The sequence below is a fragment of the Acipenser ruthenus genome, chromosome 30 (assembly GCF_902713425.1).
Source record: "Acipenser ruthenus chromosome 30, fAciRut3.2 maternal haplotype, whole genome shotgun sequence".
Lineage (NCBI taxonomy): Eukaryota > Metazoa > Chordata > Actinopteri > Acipenseriformes > Acipenseridae > Acipenser > Acipenser ruthenus.
This window is the reverse complement of record NC_081218.1, coordinates 1794018-1813258: the sequence shown is the minus strand read 5'-3', so window position 1 is coordinate 1813258 and position 19241 is coordinate 1794018. Positions and strand designations below refer to the sequence as shown.

At 38.3% G+C, this 19241-nt stretch overlaps 2 protein-coding genes and 2 long non-coding RNA genes across 6 annotated transcripts in view; 1 reads left to right on the top strand and 3 right to left on the bottom strand.

Annotated features, from left to right (window-relative positions):
- Positions 1 to 1228: 1228 nt before the first annotated feature.
- LOC117435038 (uncharacterized) lies at positions 1229 to 5459 on the top strand. Its single transcript, XR_009309516.1, has 6 exons — positions 1229 to 1466; positions 2758 to 2895; positions 3335 to 3423; positions 4038 to 4125; positions 4646 to 4722; positions 5317 to 5459. It is a non-coding gene; the product is annotated as an uncharacterized LOC117435038 (long non-coding RNA).
- Positions 5460 to 5834: 375 nt separating this feature from the next.
- On the bottom strand, positions 5835 to 10984 carry LOC131702762 (uncharacterized). The gene is made up of 5 exons (XR_009309515.1): positions 9525 to 10984; positions 7708 to 7763; positions 6744 to 6882; positions 6208 to 6296; positions 5835 to 5987 (listed from the first exon to the last, which is right to left on the bottom strand). It is a non-coding gene; the product is annotated as an uncharacterized LOC131702762 (long non-coding RNA).
- A 382-nt stretch (positions 10985 to 11366) lies between these two features.
- Positions 11367 to 15487, bottom strand: LOC117396375 (holotricin-3). Its single transcript, XM_033994743.3, has 6 exons — positions 15353 to 15487; positions 14650 to 14705; positions 14081 to 14131; positions 12547 to 12601; positions 12008 to 12130; positions 11367 to 11670 (listed from the first exon to the last, which is right to left on the bottom strand). Exons 1-5 carry the CDS (start codon positions 15366 to 15368, stop codon positions 12048 to 12050), a joined length of 261 nt encoding a protein of 86 aa, XP_033850634.3. The 5' UTR covers positions 15369 to 15487; the 3' UTR covers positions 11367 to 11670; positions 12008 to 12047.
- Positions 15488 to 17426: 1939 nt separating this feature from the next.
- The window catches only part of LOC117397722 (WD repeat-containing protein 62-like), a 31172-nt gene continuing 29357 nt past the window's right edge, over positions 17427 to 19241 (bottom strand). For all 3 annotated transcript variants that reach the window (XM_033996534.3, XM_033996551.3, XM_033996543.3), the window contains 2 exons: positions 18761 to 18855; positions 17427 to 18400 (listed from right to left, as the gene is read on the bottom strand). In XM_033996534.3, the coding sequence (XP_033852425.2) occupies positions 18149 to 18400; positions 18761 to 18855 (347 nt within the window). In that variant the 3' untranslated portion in view covers positions 17427 to 18148. The remainder of the gene's footprint in view (positions 18401 to 18760; positions 18856 to 19241) is intronic.

Below are 19241 nucleotides of genomic sequence, written 5' to 3'. Positions count from 1 at the left end.
GACACTGCTGCTGTACCCTTGAGCAAGGTACTTTACCTAGATTGGGTAATTGTATGTAAAAATAATGTGATATCTTGTAACAATTGTAAGTCGCCCTGGATAAGGGCGTCTGCTAAGAAATAAATAATAATAATAATACTGCCAAGATCCTAAATTGTAACACCAGATACATACATACATACATACACGTTATTAATTAATCTATTGTAACTATCTGTTAGTTGAGTACAGATAACCTAACAACCAATCTGTTACAATTGCAGTACATGTCAGTTGTGCAAAATATACTGCGCAGTGCTAAAATAAGTGAAACAGCAGTTAACGACCAGGCTACAGTACTTGACCCTGAGACTGAACTGAAGTTTTACGCATTGCACACAAACCCCGCTTTGAAGTGCGAATGTTGTTCGGGTTATAGAGCATTGGCAAGTACTGTTTATTTAATCATTTAGTTTCTAACCCGGAGCATGCTGTTTGGTAAATATATTTATCTATGTATTTATTTAAGTAATATTGAGAAACTAAAGTTACCGACGCATCGAGTAGGATTTGAACTCGTAACTTAAAAGCAGTGAAGTCATTAATTCGCTTACGGAAAGGCGCCGTGCTACGGGTGCAGAACGGAGGAGGGTGTGTTTATGAAAATGCATTTAAAAATGCCGTTTTTAGGTGCAATATTCGTTATCTCCACAAGAGGGGGCAGTATAGAATGGAGATGTATTAATGTAAAACAAATGCAGCGTAAAAAGTCACACACACAGAGATTATATATATATATATATATATATATATATATATATATATATATATATATATATATATATATATATATATATATATATATAAAGATGGAAACAAGACTCTTGTTGCATAACAGATACCCATTCCAGGTGTTACTGGAATATGAGCTTGATTGGCCACAGTGTACAGGTAATAAGCGCAGGCGTGTCTTATGAAACTCATTGTAAAACCAGGAATGGATCAAACTGCTTAGCAATGGGAGTCTTATTTCCATCCCTGTACCTGTTATATATATATATATATATATATATATATATATATATATATATATATATATATATATATATATAAGGTTGGCGCATATAAATTCAGGATTAATGATGCTTCAAATTAAAAACTAGCCATCCAGGACATTGATAAAACTCGCTGTAGTGCTTGTCGGTGCGGTTGGCTTAGCGGGCCTGGAACTTAAGCGACATAAATAATTGTTAAAACGGGGCCCTTTTACCTCTGTGAAAGGAAAAACCCTCAACCATCCCCAAGCAGCGTGAGTGGATGCAGTACCAGCACTGCCCAGTACAGCGCTGATCTTCCTACCAGATATACCTGTACTGTAACCACGCCCTCAGGTGTGTCGCTGGGTCACCACGCCTCTTCCAGATAGACATCCCCCGTGACCACGCCCATTCCAGGTAGATCAGAAAGATGGCGGCCAGGGTAACAAGGTGAGTTTCCGTAACTTTCTCGTGGTTTTTAATGATTTTCTTTTTTCCTTTTAGAGAGAGAATGCATGTAGTTTACTTTGTTTCATTTTTTCTATGTGTATGATTAGAAAGATTGCTGTAACAACTGCAATAAACAAATTGCTTGTATTTGCTTGCATTCAAGCTTCCAAAACAAAATGCAAAAACCGTACAGTTCAAATAGTTCGAGTATTAAGGTCGCTTGAAAAATGTGTATATATAACATTGGTGCTAAATTTCAAAACGACAAAGTGTGATTTACTTGTTTTTATTATCAAATAAGTTACACATTTACACAATTTCTTAACTGTTTTATTTAGTTTTCCATTGCAGAACAGTTTTTTCTTTCTTTCTTATTACTCTTTTAGAATAATTTACATTGTTGTCAGACCTGCATGCATTAAATATAAAAACACACTTTTCCAAACAGGTGAATGTTTTTTTTTCTTTCCAATGGATTGTTTCTGGTGTCTGGCCTTCGCATATCCACATACAGAGGAGAATGAACGGATGGCTTGCTAAGCCGCATTTTATCTCTTATTATTATTATTATTTGTTTATTTAGCAGACGCCTTTATCCAAGGCGACTTACAGAGACTAGGGTGTGTGAACTATGCATCAGCTGCAAAGTCACTTACAACTACGTCTCACCCGAAAGACGGAGCACAAGGGGGTTAAGTGACTTGCTCAGGGTCACACAATGAATCAGTGGTTGAGGTGGGATTTGAACCGGGGACCTTCTGGTTACAAGCCCTTTTCTTTAACCACTGGACCACACAGCCTCCTCATTAAATTATTAGACATTATTGATGTACGATATCGGTGTAAATATTGGTCTAAGAGCTAGGGTCACACACGGTTATTTTAAGTGGCATTAACTACACAAAACAAACTAGAAAACAAGATTTAATTATGCTCTGTGCATATAACATTTGTTATTTTATAATACATTTTTTCAAAGGTTCCAGGAGGATACAGATTTGGTGTTTTGGCAAGTCAGATCATTTTAATTTATATATTAAATTATTATCGTGCATTATTTATTTGCAATAATAAATACAATAAAATAAATCAGTGTAGTTTTTTTTTTAATAAAACTAATGATGTAGTTTCAGTGACTTGAAAAACTGAGCTCAAAAGAAAGTTTTGTCATGTGGTAGGAATTGTGTAACTACATTCACTTACAAAACCCAAGCTGAATTAATGATGATCACTATTCTGTTGAGTTGATCTAAGGGTCATAACCACATTTCTCCTCCTTTTCCTCCTCTAGGAACAGTCCACCCTGCCGCAGGTCCCATCTCTCCAGAGCTGGGGCTGGGAGCCCTGTCCTTTTCCAGCCCTCAAACACAATCTACTAAAGCACTGAGAGCTGCTCTTTTACACCATGGCTTTGCAATCACAATCCTGGGTAAGGCTGCACAACTTTGAAAGTGTTCACGGTAAATATTGAACAGTGCATGCACGGACACATTGCCCTTTGATCACTTAATAATCGCACACTACCTGAACTGCTGGACATATGTCTGGAACATAAAGAGTTTATGGAATTATATGGCTAAATGCAATCCCGAGCATCTGTTGGAGGCTAGGTGTGTGTGTGTGTGTGTGTGTGATAAAGGTTTGGTGAAGATCTGTGCAAAATCAAGGCAATTCTGGTGTTCCCCATGTAGAGTGTGATGGACAGACAGGCGGATGTGAGCAGTGCATGAAGGTCCCCATTTCTTTAATGAGAACCCTAATGAAATCACTATTGTTGATAAAGCGAAGTGGCATGTATTATGTTCTTCACCAGAAGTGATTTTACCACTTCATTCGTAACCTTTCTTTACTTGATGCTTATTTTTCAGGGTTTCCTCTCCTGCCCCAAACCAGGATCCCGTCCGTTCTCCCGAGTCTGGGGTCCTGAAGGAAGCAGATTGAGGCATGGAGTCCCATGGTAAATCATTGAGATGTTTGCTTGTTTTAATTCTGTTTTTTAACTGCGTGGTAGTTAGTCGCTGAGGCTGTTGAAGTCTCATTCTCTCTGAGATCCTACCAGGGAGAGAGATAGAAGGATTACAATGAACACACATTCAAAGATACAAACCAGGAAGCGTCATAAGTTTACAGTAATCACAGCTGTTAGTTTCCTGCCTGTGCTGGTCTTTATAATGCATGCTGTGTGCATGGCACCTTCTCTTTCCCCTATAGAGTTTACACAAACAGTTTAAATGCTTAAGATTAAGAATTTAAACTGAACGGGTATTGGAATAGCCAGCTGTTTTAATACACTGCAGCACGTTCAATTAACACGTGTAGTTCCGCAGTTACAGTGTGGCGGTCTTTTTCGTTCTTATTCATGTATTTATTTTAATAATGAATACACTTTCAAAGCTTTATTGCAATGATCCAACAATAGCCATCCACGTTAGTTTTATTTGGCTTATTTGTTCAATTCAATGTGTTTATGTAACGTAGTGTGGAGGAGAAACACATCAGGACACATTTCAAACTGACTCCTCTCATTGAAGCAACATTAGTCATAATTATTGTATTTTTTTTTAATATAAGGAACAAGAGGTGCTGTGTATTCTGAAGTCTTGGTGATGCGCTATCCTGAATCGACACACAGATTTTGGAGAGTTCCAGGAATGTCACGGTGAGTCATATTTTGTTTTCTCTCCTACCAAGTTGGGTGTGTTGATGCGTGAGCCCAAAACCCCACAGAAAACAGTTCCTGCGTGGGTTCTGAATAAGAATATTTTGAAAACAGTTTGAAACCCAAAGCTATCTGCATTAATCGTGGACTGCTTTCCCTAAGGTTGGTAGTCTAACATCTTGCCAATGCTACCCATCTCTGAAACGCAATCGTTTGCCAGAAGATTCGCTCTTCTTTTAAAAGTGGTCGGTGCGTTCGCTCATACAGTGTCGTCATCATCAGTACCTCAATGTTGAAGAGTTTGTTTTTTAGTTAAGAGATAAGAGATGTTGGTAAATTAAAATGCGAATATTTACATAATCCCACAATTGTAGCTTCTAATACGTTTTAAACATGGGCGTTATGGTTCTTTTCCGTTCTCATACATGACAAGTGTGAAATATTTAAACGGCAGAATAGCATTCAGTGGCGTCTGGTATCTTTTTTGTGTTATTTATAACTTATTTATTTTTTCCTCAAGGCTGTCTGGATATAAAGGCTGATTGATCCACAGAAAAAAGTGCAACCAACGCAACGATTGGATCCGCTTTGTCAAAAGTAAGTAAACGACAACAATACTTGAATTTTGTTTTGTTGGATTACAACTAGTGCTTTTTGGTAGAAACGACGCGACTTAAAAATATCACATAAATTGACTGCGTTCACAGAGAATTAGTAAAGTTGAAAACAAAATCCCTTTGCACCATGACTGTACATACTACACTGTAAAACCGAAGAACATGTTTAATATCTAAATGGCATGTGTGTATAGTAAAATAGAAACGTTTAATCATTTGGAATAATTAATTTTGCTAACTTTAATGTTTAGATTTTAAACACCAGCCTTGTTATAAACCCGTACATAAACACCACAATGTTTAAATCCTAAACACATTTAGAATTGTAAACTCAGTGACGTGCTTGAAAAGTGTTTATTTACCAGTTCCAAGATTCATCATCGCTGTTCTCATGCTTGACCTGGTAAGCAATATTTTATTTTAAACTCCTTAACAGTGTACACTCGCCAAACAATTGAAACTCAATGTCCGATAGCGTTAAGATCTTGCGCTGTACCTAATAGCACGTATGTCTTGAATGTTTGTATTTTAAGCCTACTTTTGTGCATCATTTTGACACTTTTTTTTGTTTCAGAATACACGCTTCATGTTCCGCAGCGTCGCTCCGGTAAATTCTGCAAGTCAAAACAAGCGGATCGATTGACAAACCAGCTGTGCAAATTTTTGTCTTCCCCATGTGCGTGTGTAGAGTATTTGGTTTTTCAAATAAAGATTGGATTACATATCTTTGTGTTCGATGTCTACAGCTCTAATCCCCCCTGCAAAAAAAATGTAGTCGATGTGACACTTTCGCATGGTTTGTTGGGGGGGAAGAGAGAAACATTTTTTTTTCTCCTCCCCCCCCCCCAAAAAAAAAAAGACCGCCACACTAACCCTCCCGATAGACATGAGCCGGGTAAAGTTTATGGGGGGGAGGGAGGAAAGAAAGAGGAGCTTATGCTCTCCCTTTGGGAGAGTTGAGTGTTTTGGCGGGAAAATTTTGCACAACGAAAGCAGGATCCACATCTGCAGTGCCCAACAAACCATGTGATAAAGTGTCACATAGTTTGTTAGAGACTGCTTGTGCTGTCACACAAAGGAAATAGGCAAGTCAATAATACAAACTTTTATTAACATTACAATGGAAATTCAAGACAATAACAAAGGTGCAATGATTAGATAAATACACAATGCCATTCCTGGGTGAAAAAAAACACACACACAGCTATTCATCAGTGGGCTCCTTGTGTCAGTCGCTGGTCTTTCCTGAAAAAGAACAAAAATAAAACAAGTTATTGAAATACAAAAACAACAGAGCTGACTCTCACAAAAAATAGTTTGAACAGCATACATTGATGTAATGAGGTATTAGGATGAAAGAAAAGACTTCTGAACAAAACTTGTAGGAGACTTCAGTAGCCTCAGCGACTAACTACCCCGCAGTTAAAAAACAGAATTAAAACAAGCAAACATCTCAATGACTTACCATGGGACTCCCTGCCTCAACCTGCTTCCTTCAGGACCCCAGGCTCGGGAGAACGGCCGGGATCCTGGTTTGGGGGAGGAGAGGAAACCCTGAAAAATAAGCAGCAAGTAAAGAAAGGTTACGAATGAAGTGGTAAAATCACTTCTGGTGAAGAACATAATACATGCCACTTCGCTTTATCAACAATAGTGATTTCATTAGGGTTCTCATTAAAGAAATGGGGACCTTCATGCACTGCTCACATCCGCCTGTCTGTCTGTCCATCACACTATACGGGGAACACCAGAATTGCCTTGACTTTGCACAGATCTTCACCAAACCTTTATCACACACACACACACACACACACACACACCTAGCCTCCAACAGATGCTCGGGATTGCATTTAGCCATATAATTCCATAAACTCTTTATGTTCCAGACATATGTCCAGCAGTTCAGGTAGTGTGCGATTATTAAGTGATCAAAGGGCAATGTGTCCGTGCATGCACTGTTCAATATTTACCATGAACACTTTCAAAGTTGTGCAGCCTTACCCAGGATTGTGATTGCAAAGCCATGGTGTAAAAGTGCAGCTCTCAGTGCTTTAGTAGATTGTGTTTGAGGGCTGGAAAAGGACAGGGCTCCCAGCCCCAGCTCTGGAGAGATGGGACCTGCGGCAGAGGGGGACTGTTCCTAGAGGAAGAGAAGGAGGAGAAATGTGGTTATGACCCTTAGATCAACTCAATAGAATAGTGATCATCGTTAATTCAGCTTGGGTTGTGTAAGTTACATAATTCCTAACTACTACCTTTGGCTCTTGGGAATTTGGAAGACTTCTTTCCATATATAATTAGTTATAGTAGGTTTGTTTAAAAAAGGAACACACATTTTTATTATTCTTATTATTGCCAATAAATAACAATGATAATTGAATATAAAATTATCTGACTTAAACTTGTATCGTGGCTGGACACCAGATCTCTAGGAGCCTTAGACAATATATACAAATCTATATTACATGTCTATTCAAATGAATACGTATACATGTATTTTACTGGAAAATTTGACTAATAAAAAAATAGAAACCTAACGAGACAAATAATTTACAAATACGGATTTTTCCTTTCAAATATAAATTACTTATATATACTTGTGCAATTAATGCTAAGAATTGTGCATTCATTTTCAAAGTATAAAACCATTCCTGGTTTGAAAATAAATGCACAATTATTTGAACAACCTTGAGTATACTATGCAAAGGACTACAGTGTTCATTGAGAACAAACCAGGGGCTGACAATGAAACAGACGTCTTTCTGCATAGTGTTTGGTATTTATTGTCATGATTTGATGGGTCCTTCCACATAACGACAACAACATTGTATGGATACGGAACTAGAATGTAGAATTATGACTATTGTGAGATCACCAAGTCAGAAATCACTCCTATGACGATGTTACAAAGTAGCAATGAAATGGATACTGTGCAATCATTTGAAGGCATGACAATGTAGCTTACCAAATAACTAAATAGGTCTCCTCTCCTTGTATTCAGTATGCAAGAGTATTTCTTTTCTAAAACAAACACAGAAAAATACAAATGAGAGATATGGTTGAGACAACTATGAAGCAGTTGAGTTGCTTGAATGGAAATGTTTGCATTGCTAAATCTCCAGCCACATTGTTTCTCTCTCATTTTTTTTTAATGAATCTGTTCTCTAGACTCTGTTACATTATGTAACATTGTCTCACTCTCCCTCCCTTGAAGACCCTGCAGTATTATATCAATTCCTTAGCCAACTATAACCCTACTCAAGGTAGAATGTGTAGCAACTCTAAAATAACCGTAATGCAAGTCTTCTAAATATAAACATCTGACAAAGAATTCTCCAAAGTTTATTTTAGTCCGGCTACACTGCATCACGTTCACTGTTGTATTGATCTTTATTGATCAGTAACAACAACGACGCCTTCATCTAATCATTAATTAAATGCTTCGATGTTTAAAGTTTGGGATTACCCATAATTATGTATGAATATTGAGCTGGTATTGAATCGGCAATCAATAACATAGCAATACAAGCTGATCAAAGCCAATTTATGTATATATATATATCTTATTTTTCATGAATATAAATTCATTCCAAAGATATTTATGTGATTACATTTGTATATAACAGATCAATTAATTAAGTGCATTCTTCTCAAGAACAGTTAGTGGATAACAGGACTGAGCATTCCTCTTATTTTTAAAAAGCAATATGCAGCATAATATAAAGACTTCATTGCATAGCAGTGTGATCCATTCCTGGTTTTACTGCGCGTTTAATAAGACACACCTGAGCTTGTTAGTTATATACACAGTGGGGCTGATCAAGAACATATTAAAAACTGGAATGGGTGAAACTGCTAGCAATACGGGTCTTATTTCCATCCCTGAATAAATAACCCCCAAAAAGTGAATGCATATTTTCGGGTCACGTTTTGTAACACATTTTCAGGCGCAATAAATCGGTAATTCACCTGCGTCTTAATAGTTTTGTATCATCAGTTATTGTGCGGCCAATAGAGTCTAATACCTAAAACTCTTTCTTCCAATGTATAAAACTGTGAGGAACTAAATGGGCCGATTTCCAAAACCTTTCACTCCAAAAACTAACAAAAAAACTAGATATTTTTAAAATGGCATTTTAAGAAAGTTTGTAAGTGTATTACCAATGTGTAGCGTGTGAATAATTCACACTTGTAATGGCTTTGAATGTAATTTTATGTAGAACAACATAACCTATGTAAAATAAAACCTTAATTCACACACACATTTATCAAACGACCATAACACTATTTGAATGGGACGTTTTGTGTATTATTTATTTATTTATTTAGCTTGAATACAAGCAATTTGTTGAAGCAGTCTTTCTAAACACACAGACATAAAAACTGAAACAATGTGTAGCCAAGCGCAGGAATGCCCCATGAAGAATAATTTAGCTTTCAGATCTAGCACTTATTTTGTTCAATCTATATTCTACAACGCCACTCTTTATCTAGAACAATAACCTATTTAAAATAAAAACCTCAGTTACAACACATTTATCAAGCGACCTTAATACTCAAACTCAAGTGCAAAAACAATTTGAAATGGACGGTTTTCGCATTTTGTTTTGGAAGCTTGAATGCAAGCAAATACACGCAATTTGTTTATTGCAGTTGTTACAGCAATCTTTCTAAGCATACATATAGAAAAAATGAAACAAAGTAAACCACATGCATTCTCTCTCTAAAAGGAAAAAAGAAAATCATTAAAAACCACGAGAAAGTTACGGAGCTCAAACTCACCTTGTTACCCTGCCCGCCATCTTTCTGATCTACCTGGAATGGGCGTGGCCACGGGGGGATGTCTACCTGGAAGAGGCGTGGTGACCCAGCGACACACCTGAGGGCGTGGTTACAGTACAGGTATACCTGGTAGGAGGAACAGCGCTGAACTGGGCAGTGCTGGTACTGCATCCACTCACGCTGCTTGGGGATGGTTGAGGGTTTTTCCTTTCGCAGAGGTAAAAGGGCCCCGTTTTTACAATTAGTTATGTCGCTCAAGTTCCACTGCCCCTTTGAACTGTTTTGGGGTAATGCCTATAAAACGGCAATACCCCAAAACGCCGACGCGGTAGAGAACAAAGCCCGAGAAACTCACGCCTGTCTCCCGCAGGTATTGGAACAGAATGCTGGACGCGAACCCGCGGACAGAGAGGTGAGGCTGAGCGGACCGCAGCTCCACACAGGCAAAGCACGGGAAGCTGTGCTCAGCCCGCTAAGCCAACCGCGCCGACAAGCACTAGAGCGAGTTTTATCAATGTCCTGGATGGCTAGTTTTTAATTTGAAGTATCAAATCTTGAATGCCAGTTTTTTTTTTTTTGGAAATATATGTTATAAGGACTTGATCAGCGCCAGCTGTCAACAGCAGTTTTAAGAATATGGAGATTCAAATTTATGTTTATTTGCGTTATGCATTGGTGGCGCAATGGATATAGGCTATTAATCATCGTGTTAGTGTTTCATTTCTTCATATGTTCAAATCCCGACTTCGTACGCTTACATTTGATTCAAACGACACATCAAACTAGTATATATAGCCTACTAGTGCATTGCGCAGTAGCCTATATTTTGCCGTGTATTCAAGGATATAATGTAAATGCTGTTACAGTTGTGGTGTACTCGGATAGTGGAGGGTGATTTAAATTGTTACCAGTATTTTATATCCAAAACACTATTTGTTTATTTAGCAGACATCTTTATCCAAGGCGACTTACAGAGACTAGGGTGTGTGAGCTATCAGCTGCAGTGTCACTTACAACAACGTCTCGCACGAAAAACAGAGCACAAGGTAAAAATGACTTGCTCAAGGTCACACATTGAGTCAGTGAATGAGCCGGGATTTGAACCAGGGACCGTCTGACTAGAAGCCCTTGTCGTTAACCACCTGACCACACAGCCTGCTATAGTTAAACGCGTTAAGAATTAAGCCTACTGTTTGCTCTGTCCTAAACCGGCGCAGGTGTAGTGTTACGCATAGGATTATAATGACTGTTAATCTTGCGTGTATTAGTGTATGAAACTGGTTATGAAAATATGTATTTATTTATGTATCTTTAATATAAATAGCTGTAAGTCTAGTGCCTTGCATATACTGCTGCTTTACAATAAGACCTCAATACTTGATTGTCTGAATTTGTAATGAATTGGTGCACTTGTTAGCCCTTTCAAATACCGTAACCAGAGTGATTATCTGCGGTTCTGTTGAGTGTGTGTGAAAACTGGGATGGCAGGTGGGGGGTGGGGGGTGGGGGGGGGGTGGGGGGTGGGGGGTGGGGGGGGGTGGTGGTGGGGGTGGGGGGGGGTGGTGGTGGGGGGGGGGGGGGTGGGGGGGGGGGGGTTGAGGAGGGAAGTGTAGATAATAGCGACCCCTCACTTCTAAATATAGAACTACACCACTGACCAGCAGGTTGTCAGACCCAAACTGTTGTGACATAAATTATATATTAAATAAACGTAAACAAAATAAATGTGTTAATCAGATTATTCAGTGGAGTGAAAATTGTAAAGTGAAAACTCCAGACAGAAAAAAAAGACTGAAAACCTGTGGTGTAGGTTATTGAAATGAATCTCTGTCTGATCAAATGTAAGTGTTTCCCCAAGACTTTATTAGAGAAACAAATCACAAGATAGAAATGGAGCGCAGGTCGGATACCATAAACTAAGAGAACATCATTAAAAAATCAACAAGTTCAAAAAAGAAAGGAAAATGATGGCATACAGAGCATTCAAGTGTGCATCATTGAACTGTTTAAATTCAACATTACAAAATGCTGTTTCTGCAGGTCGACTATCAGCTGGGTTAAGCTTTGCACTGAAAGGGTTCGACTTGCTTTTCATTCTTTTCTTTATTTTGTCTTTGTCCTTCTTTGCCTTGAGTCCAGGTTCACGCTGAAAGACAAGAGAGGGATGCATGAAGTAACCGTGTCCAAGAACATGGGTTTAAAAACATCACCCGTGCAGATTTTCATTTGGAAGCAGACCACTCCTGAATTATCGATCGTAACAACTGAAGCAAGAGAAACAAAGCCGGTGATGGCTTTGCCATGGCCCATTATGTGACTCAATTCATTTTTTAACAACGTTGCATCACTGACGTGTATTCAGCAGTATAAAAAAAGCTGCACCTCCCTGTTGCAAGTCAGTTTAAGTCAGAATGGGTAAGACAGTAGATCTGACCCCTCATCCCGTGACAGAGGTTTGGTTCGCTGTGGTGTGGTTTCTTTACCTTTCCTTCCCCATCGCTGTCTAACGAGCTGGAGCTGGAACTAATGTCTCCCTCTGCCTCCACGTTCTCCTCCTTGTCCTTGTCCTTGCCCTCGCCCATGTCCATGTCCATGTCCATGTCCTTCTGCAGACAGATGAGGAAGAGTCAGGGTGCAGTTCTTATCATCTTACCTCAGCGGTGCTCACTCGTGACTCTTTCTGTCAATTCCAAAACAGGGACCATGTTCAAAGCGGGTCTATAACTACTCAATTGAACACCTAGATTCAGACCTGGTTGGAACAAGGCTGTGGGCTGCTCAAATCAATAACTCTGGATCCAGCTGGAACTGGAATAGATTGAAAGAGTGCCAGTGGCACATACGGTTCTAATCTTAGATATATTTTTGTTTATATATCCAATAGAATCTGCCCAAGTTAATCTACTAAAGATCTCGTGAAGACACTTTGCTTCAAGTGTTGTATTTTTTAAATTGGAATATGCAGCTCTCTAGAATAAAAAAACTGCTGCTACTTCCTGGTAGCTCAGCAGTGTGTCCTTACTGTGGTCGTGTCCTTTACCCTTCCCCTTGTCCTTATTCTTGTGTTCTCCCTTTCCCTGAAAGACAGAACAGAGATACATGAAGTACCAGCGCTAAAATGGAATATAGTCTTTGGTATTAGCAGAACAGATTTCATTTACAAGCCAGAGCTATTCCTTAACAATGCATATAGAATATGGTACAGGATGTTGTATTAGGCAAGCTGAGACAGGGATCAAAATGCACGCTGAAAGCAGAAGGAACTTCAGTATCGTCATTGTGTGCCGAGTCGATAAAACATTTCCAGTCATATGGCATTACACCAGACCAGGCATTTTTACAGCAGTCAAAATGAACAGGTTCCAGTTCCAACTGGTTTGATCTATAAAAGTGACAAGAGGAAGAAACAGAACAGGTTTCTCTGGTAGGGCGTGTGTGCGTCCCACCTTCTGTTTTTCAAAACACGCCCAAACTGCTTCAGGCGTTGTCTAGTCAACTTAATTGAACCACACCCCTCCTTAACAATTGTTTTTTTACATAGTGAATTATTTGCCAAAATTCCTTTCCCTGTATATCTTAACTTGTCTGCACATGTCCTCCTTGAATAGAACACTACACCTAAATGTTCAAACATTAACACACTAAAACACACGCACGCCTGGTAGAATTTGTATAATGGATCATTCTATTAACTAAAATATTTATTTACATTTTGATGAACATGACATTAGTTTATAAATAGAAAACATTACCGAAATCGCTAGAAACTTTTTAAACGCACGAGTTTCTCCGCCTGCTCCTTTGTTTATATTGGTCTGTGGTTATCCAATACGACACAACGAAGCAACGTTTTATTTTTCTTTCAGATTTACAAACTTTTTTGTTTTTCAGAGTATGACACTTGCTTTTTTCACGCACCACAAACCGATGCATTTTATGGACTCAACACGTTAACGGTCACCAGAATCGGCCGCGGTTGGGGGGTGCTGGTTTATTAAGTATCAGTATCATAGATCAAATAATAACACACACATACACAAAAACATTTAAGAAAAAAAGCGACGAATTTGTGAAAAACACATTTAGACTTAAGTGTAAGAGGCCGCACTGTGGTTGATCCCCAGAGCCAGCATCGCAGCCGTTGTGTGTGCTGATGCGCCAGGGAGGCAAAATAAGCTGATCCCTGGAGCCAGCATTACACTTCAGCCATTAACACCAGACAGAAGGATATCTACATCATCATATGGAAGGAAACGTAAATGGATGGAGACACATATGGATCATATTAGTTTACTGTAAAGCTACGTCTTAGTTGGTGCTTATCTTGGCGAGAGCCGAGTTCAAATCAGCATGAAGTTTTAACATCTACTCTCGTGTAATGGAAATCAAAATGTAATAATTTATTTTGAATTATTTCTATAATTGCTGTATGCGTATTCCCAAAGAAGTTTCCTAGTCTTCTATTCGTTTTACCATTAATGAGACACAACTCACTTTTGCATTTTTTTTAAAGGATAGGCAACCTATTAACTCAGTGAGGTCTAGGCAGTACTTACCTTTCCGCCCCCATCACTGTCTGAGTCAGACGAGTTGCAGACACCAGCGTCCTGTAGGCAAAGCATGACATTTCTAGTCAGGTCGGATCTCTTTCTATCCTTTTCGGTCACGATTTTTTTAATTGAATATTTTATTTTATTTTTTTTTAACATTTTAAAACAGTTTGTGTGTACTCTATGGAGTTCGGAAGTTGCCCTGCCAAAACTTTGGGAAAAAAACATAAACAAAAAAACATTATGTATTATAAAATAGATACATAGACAGGAAACTTAACATGATACAATTATATAAGCAGTGACTGAAGGGGATATATACGTCTTACACACACAAGTTTTCATTGAGTCAGCACTTACACATCTTTGATCTGCAAATGCATTTAGTAAAACAGCTGTGTAGCTTCGGTGTCATGTTTGACATTTTCCTTGCTCCTTCAAAATTAAACTAATTGCTTGCTTTCAGACTTAAGTAAAGGTGACCTTGCTGGTGTTTTGCAATAGTGCCAGCTGCAATTAATTGTTCTTGCTATTTCCACACAAAACTACAAACATTACACAAACACCACAGTTACCTGCTGTCCCTTCTTCACATCAGGAACCGACTCCACGCACCCGTGTGCCTTCAACGCTGGCAAGCAGAAACAGATCACAGCTCGGTATAGTATATGCATGCATTTTTCACAATCATGGCTCATCACCATGATACATTTATATTGAGCAACACCCCACCCCACCCCCATAGTTTCCTCTATCTGCATGAAGAAAGGGGCAACATTGGGCCCTCGTATGTCACCGCTTGTGTTATTGTCACATTTATACAGTGTGAATAAGAATACATAAGCAAAAGAAGGTGTGGTCGTACACAACGGTACAGACCTGACTTCTGTCTGCCGTACACTGGGGCTGGATTGACTCGGAACCCAATACTGTATGCTAATAGCTTACTAGCTTCAGTCCATTCGGGTTTACAAAACCCAATACTCTAACAGCATACCTCATGCACAATATTATATATATATATATATATATATATATATATATATATATATATATATATATATATATATATTTGCAATGCAGATTTATATATATATATATATATATATATATATATATATGCAAAAATACATCTTTCAAATTATAAAAAACATAATAATTAAACAAACTATAAACTAATTAATTTTAACTGTGCAATATAGCTAATGAAAACAGCTGCTATATATATATATATATATATATATATATATATATATATATATATAATCTCATTTTTACCGTCATCAAGGTCCATTTTGAGTCAGTCTTCTCTGGTGATTCTCTTTAAGTGGTTTGTTGGTTGGTGATGCTTATTCTTCTCAACAGCTGTTTTGCAGCAACTCTTATATGGCTCCAGTAATGGGTGTGGAACTTACCTAGGGACAGGTAAACTGGTTCCGCCACTCATCTTCACACACTCCAAACCACAGAGCATGTAAAGAAAAAAAACAAAAAACAAAACACAGCTTAATACCATTGATTGACACAATGACTACGCCTGCTATAAAGCATAACAAAGAAAAGTCAAGATATATCATGGCAGCAATGGGTACTGTGAAATACCAGTCCAGATCTGACTGTTTGACTAATAGGGCGTTTACCTGTGCGTGCCCACAAATTACTATGTTCAGAGATCTATTCATTGCCAGGAAGTAGATTTTCGGGGCTTTTTGACAGAGTGCTTTGGAATTACAGTCTACAGATTTTCATTCTTCTGTTTAACCCCTTCTCGTTTGCCTAAAACAAATTTAATAGTATGCACTTTCCCTACATCAGTGTGAGAATAGCGACGTTAGTAGGGTAGGGTGGTTTAAGAGGCCTAGGTCGGGTAAAAGGCCTTTTTGTCCTGCTGCTAACAGGAAATGATGTAATCAGCCATAATCAGTTAGTGGTGATTGCCACCCGCTATCAGTTTTTACATTTTAATTTTTATAATATATTTTTTTCAATTTGGTTGCATGGTGTGAACACTGTGAAGCCTGCAGGTTCAAGGGGGTATATTCAAATGATGAATTGAACTATTGGCTTCATGATAATGTTGTGTTTGTGTAGGTGCTAATTATGCACAGGCCTTAAAACAATGAAAACTAAATGTCTGCCTTTTTTTAAAAGGCCCCTTTCTCAGAAATTGTATTTTTGTGCATTTATGAGATCACTAGAGACTCCTGCTTAAGCAATGGAGGTTGCATAGAAGTTTATCTAGAACATAGAAAGGGGAGAAATGTACATTCATTATTTGACAAATATAGCATTTGACGAATATAGCTTACCCCACCCTACCCTATGCTTAGACACACACACAAAAAAATTCTGAACTACTGACTGAAGCATGTGTTGGTTTTGATGTGCGTACAATTATATTAACTAAAGCTCTGAAGTTCTTGTCAATTATCACTGGTCTGTAGATATTAGTTGGAATTTGTGAGAAACAGGGTTACAGCCTCCGAGTAAATAACTACAGTAATCAATGTACTTAACAGACTGTTGACTAAAGTCCCAGCACTGCCAGCACTCTTATCTAGATCTCAGAGGTCTTGATGAACATTAAAAGGACAACATGATTTGTCCTCATCTGTCCCATTGATGACCCGAAGCTAGTCTTCCGAGGCTAGAGAACAAACGACACAATTCGAATGATTCTTCACTGTATATTGCAGAATACACGTCCGTCCGTCACATAACGAATGCACTTGCAATTTCACAAGAGTGCAAAGCCCTCACCTGATTCGTTGTTCCTCTTCCTTCAGTTGTTACAATAGATGATTGAGGACTGGCCTGCATTGTGCTTCCAAATGAAAATTTGGAAGGATGAGGTTTTAAACCCATTTTCTTGGGATCGTCTTTCAGCCTGAACTTGAACCCGCGAAAAGGACAAAACACAAAAAAGTCCACCTCTTTCAGTGCAAAACGTATTTCAGCCGATTGTAGACCTACAAAAACACTTTGCAATCTTTGAATTTAAACAGTTAAATTACTCACACTTGAATTTTTTTTTTTTTTTGTTGGTTGTTTCTCGTTTCGGTTTGTCATCAGAAGATCAACCAGTTTTAATTAAACTTGTTAAGGATGTCTTCCTAGTTCACGGTATCTAACCTACGCTTGATTTCTCTCGTGATTGCTTACTGTAATAAAGACTACGACTGAAGAACCACTTAAAATTTGATCAGACCCCAGATTTATTTCAAGTCACACTATCCGAGTACACCACAGCTGTAAAAGCACTTGCAAATATATCCTTGAACATATTGGCTGCCAAGATCATAACTAGGGTTGGGAATTTCAAATTAAAACATTTACATAGATAAAAACACAATTTTCTTTCCAAAAAAGTTTATTTAGCTTAAAAGCATTTATAAAAACACAGAAGCATTCACTCTTTATAATAGTTTGATAGATAAAAAAGCAAAGTGAAAAAAGAAACTATGTACACCCCCAAAAGCTTGGGTTACCATGTAAAGAGTCTGTATAACTCCGATAAAACCTTAAGCTCAATTCAAATAAGCCACCATATTTTTTATTTTTAAACACTTTAAATGTGTTTAGCTACAGTGAACACCTCATTCCCCCATAACCACACACAAAAAATTGCACTTTTACACTTGAAATAAATACATACATACATGGGTTAAGAACAGTGTGTGTGGGTTACATAAAAATGAAGAGTACAATTAAAACAAACAAAAAAACCACTTTGAAGAAAAGACACTGGTTTGTTTTCTGAATTTTCTCCTTCGCCCCCAAAAATGAGGACATTAGACACTAATTTTAAAAAACAGGAGCAGAAAGCTTTTAGGTAGTTGCAGTTGAGAAAAAAAAATCTAAAAAATGTACAGGATTCTTAAATGTGAATTTCTCCAACATCATCTTTTTAAAAGGTTCAGGGACATTGCACTACAAGGTTCATGGGAAAGTATTAAATTGTAAAAAAAAAAAAAAAAAGGATTATAGGAAAATAAAGTGGAAGCAGCAGTCTATTGTGCAACACACGTGTTTAGGTCCACGGAACAACACTGCAACAGGCTTGCACGGCACAGGCTAAGAGTTGGAGTCCAGTTTCTTCTCTGTGATTTGAAGCAGCATTTCAGAGTAGCGCTCCAGCAAAGCCATGGTCCTCTCGTCTTTGAGTTGCCGTGTGGGGGATGGAGTTGCCTCTGGCCTGTGAGGGGCGCTGTGGCCTGACTTCCCACTCTCCACAGAGTCAATATCTCTCTGCACAGAGGAGAAGGCGTCTGCCAGGATAGCTTTCATCTGGACTTGCTGTTCAGGGCTCTCGTTACATGTCACCACCTTAAAATAAAACATAAAAAATCCTGTTGTACCAGTAAATATAATTGCAGGTTCTCTACCATATGCTATGAATGCAGACAACAGCTAGTTAGATAGCCTTGTCATTATTTTACATAATACTTAATTGCAATGTAAAAAGGGCTGGTTCTGGCTTTGCAATCTTGAAGTGCTAAAGCTGAGGGAGCACGAAGCCACTTGTAGGAACAGTGTCTTGAAACCTGTTTCCAGGAGACCTAGTTTGAGGCAACCGTGCTGTATCAAAACTCCAAGGTCTCCTGAAACCAAAAGTTCCAAGCCACAGTGTGTTCGTGTTCCCTCGGCTCAAGGGTACTTCCTAACCTCGCTCGGTTAGAATCTCACCTTGCTGTAAAGACACAGCGCCCTCTTCAGGGTGTTCTGCAGCTCGTTCACAACCTGCTTACAGATCTGGATACTCATTGGCACATCAGTAGAATCTAAGACACACACAGGAGAGAGGAGGACAAGGATAGGGGAGTCCTTTTAAAAATGGATTGCTAGTATCGGAGCATTTCTTATAATTTTAGCCACTTTAAAAACCTTCTTGGCAATTTCCACAATAAAAGGGAAACCGATCTCTACAACAAGAACTCACAAGAGTCATTGAATGAAGACCATGCTCAAATGAACCTACAAGAAAACCAGTGACAGAAAAACAAACACTAAAAAAGTTTCACCCATTCTTGGGTTTACTACAAGCTTGATTTGCACCAGTGTATAGGTAACAAACTTCATCATCATTTATTTCTTAGCAGACATGTATAGGTAACAAACTTGCGTTTTATTAACTCACAGTAAAACCAGGAATGGAAGTCTTATTTTC

Coding starts and splice junctions, on each gene's coding strand:
- LOC117396375 (XM_033994743.3), bottom strand. Junction 14,132..14,649: donor ATGTGAAGAAGGGACAGCAG/GTAACTGTGGTG, acceptor CTTTGCCTACAG/GACGCTGGTGTCTGCAACTC. Junction 12,131..12,546: donor GGGTAAAGGACACGACCACA/GTAAGGACACAC, acceptor ATCTGTCTGCAG/AAGGACATGGACATGGACAT.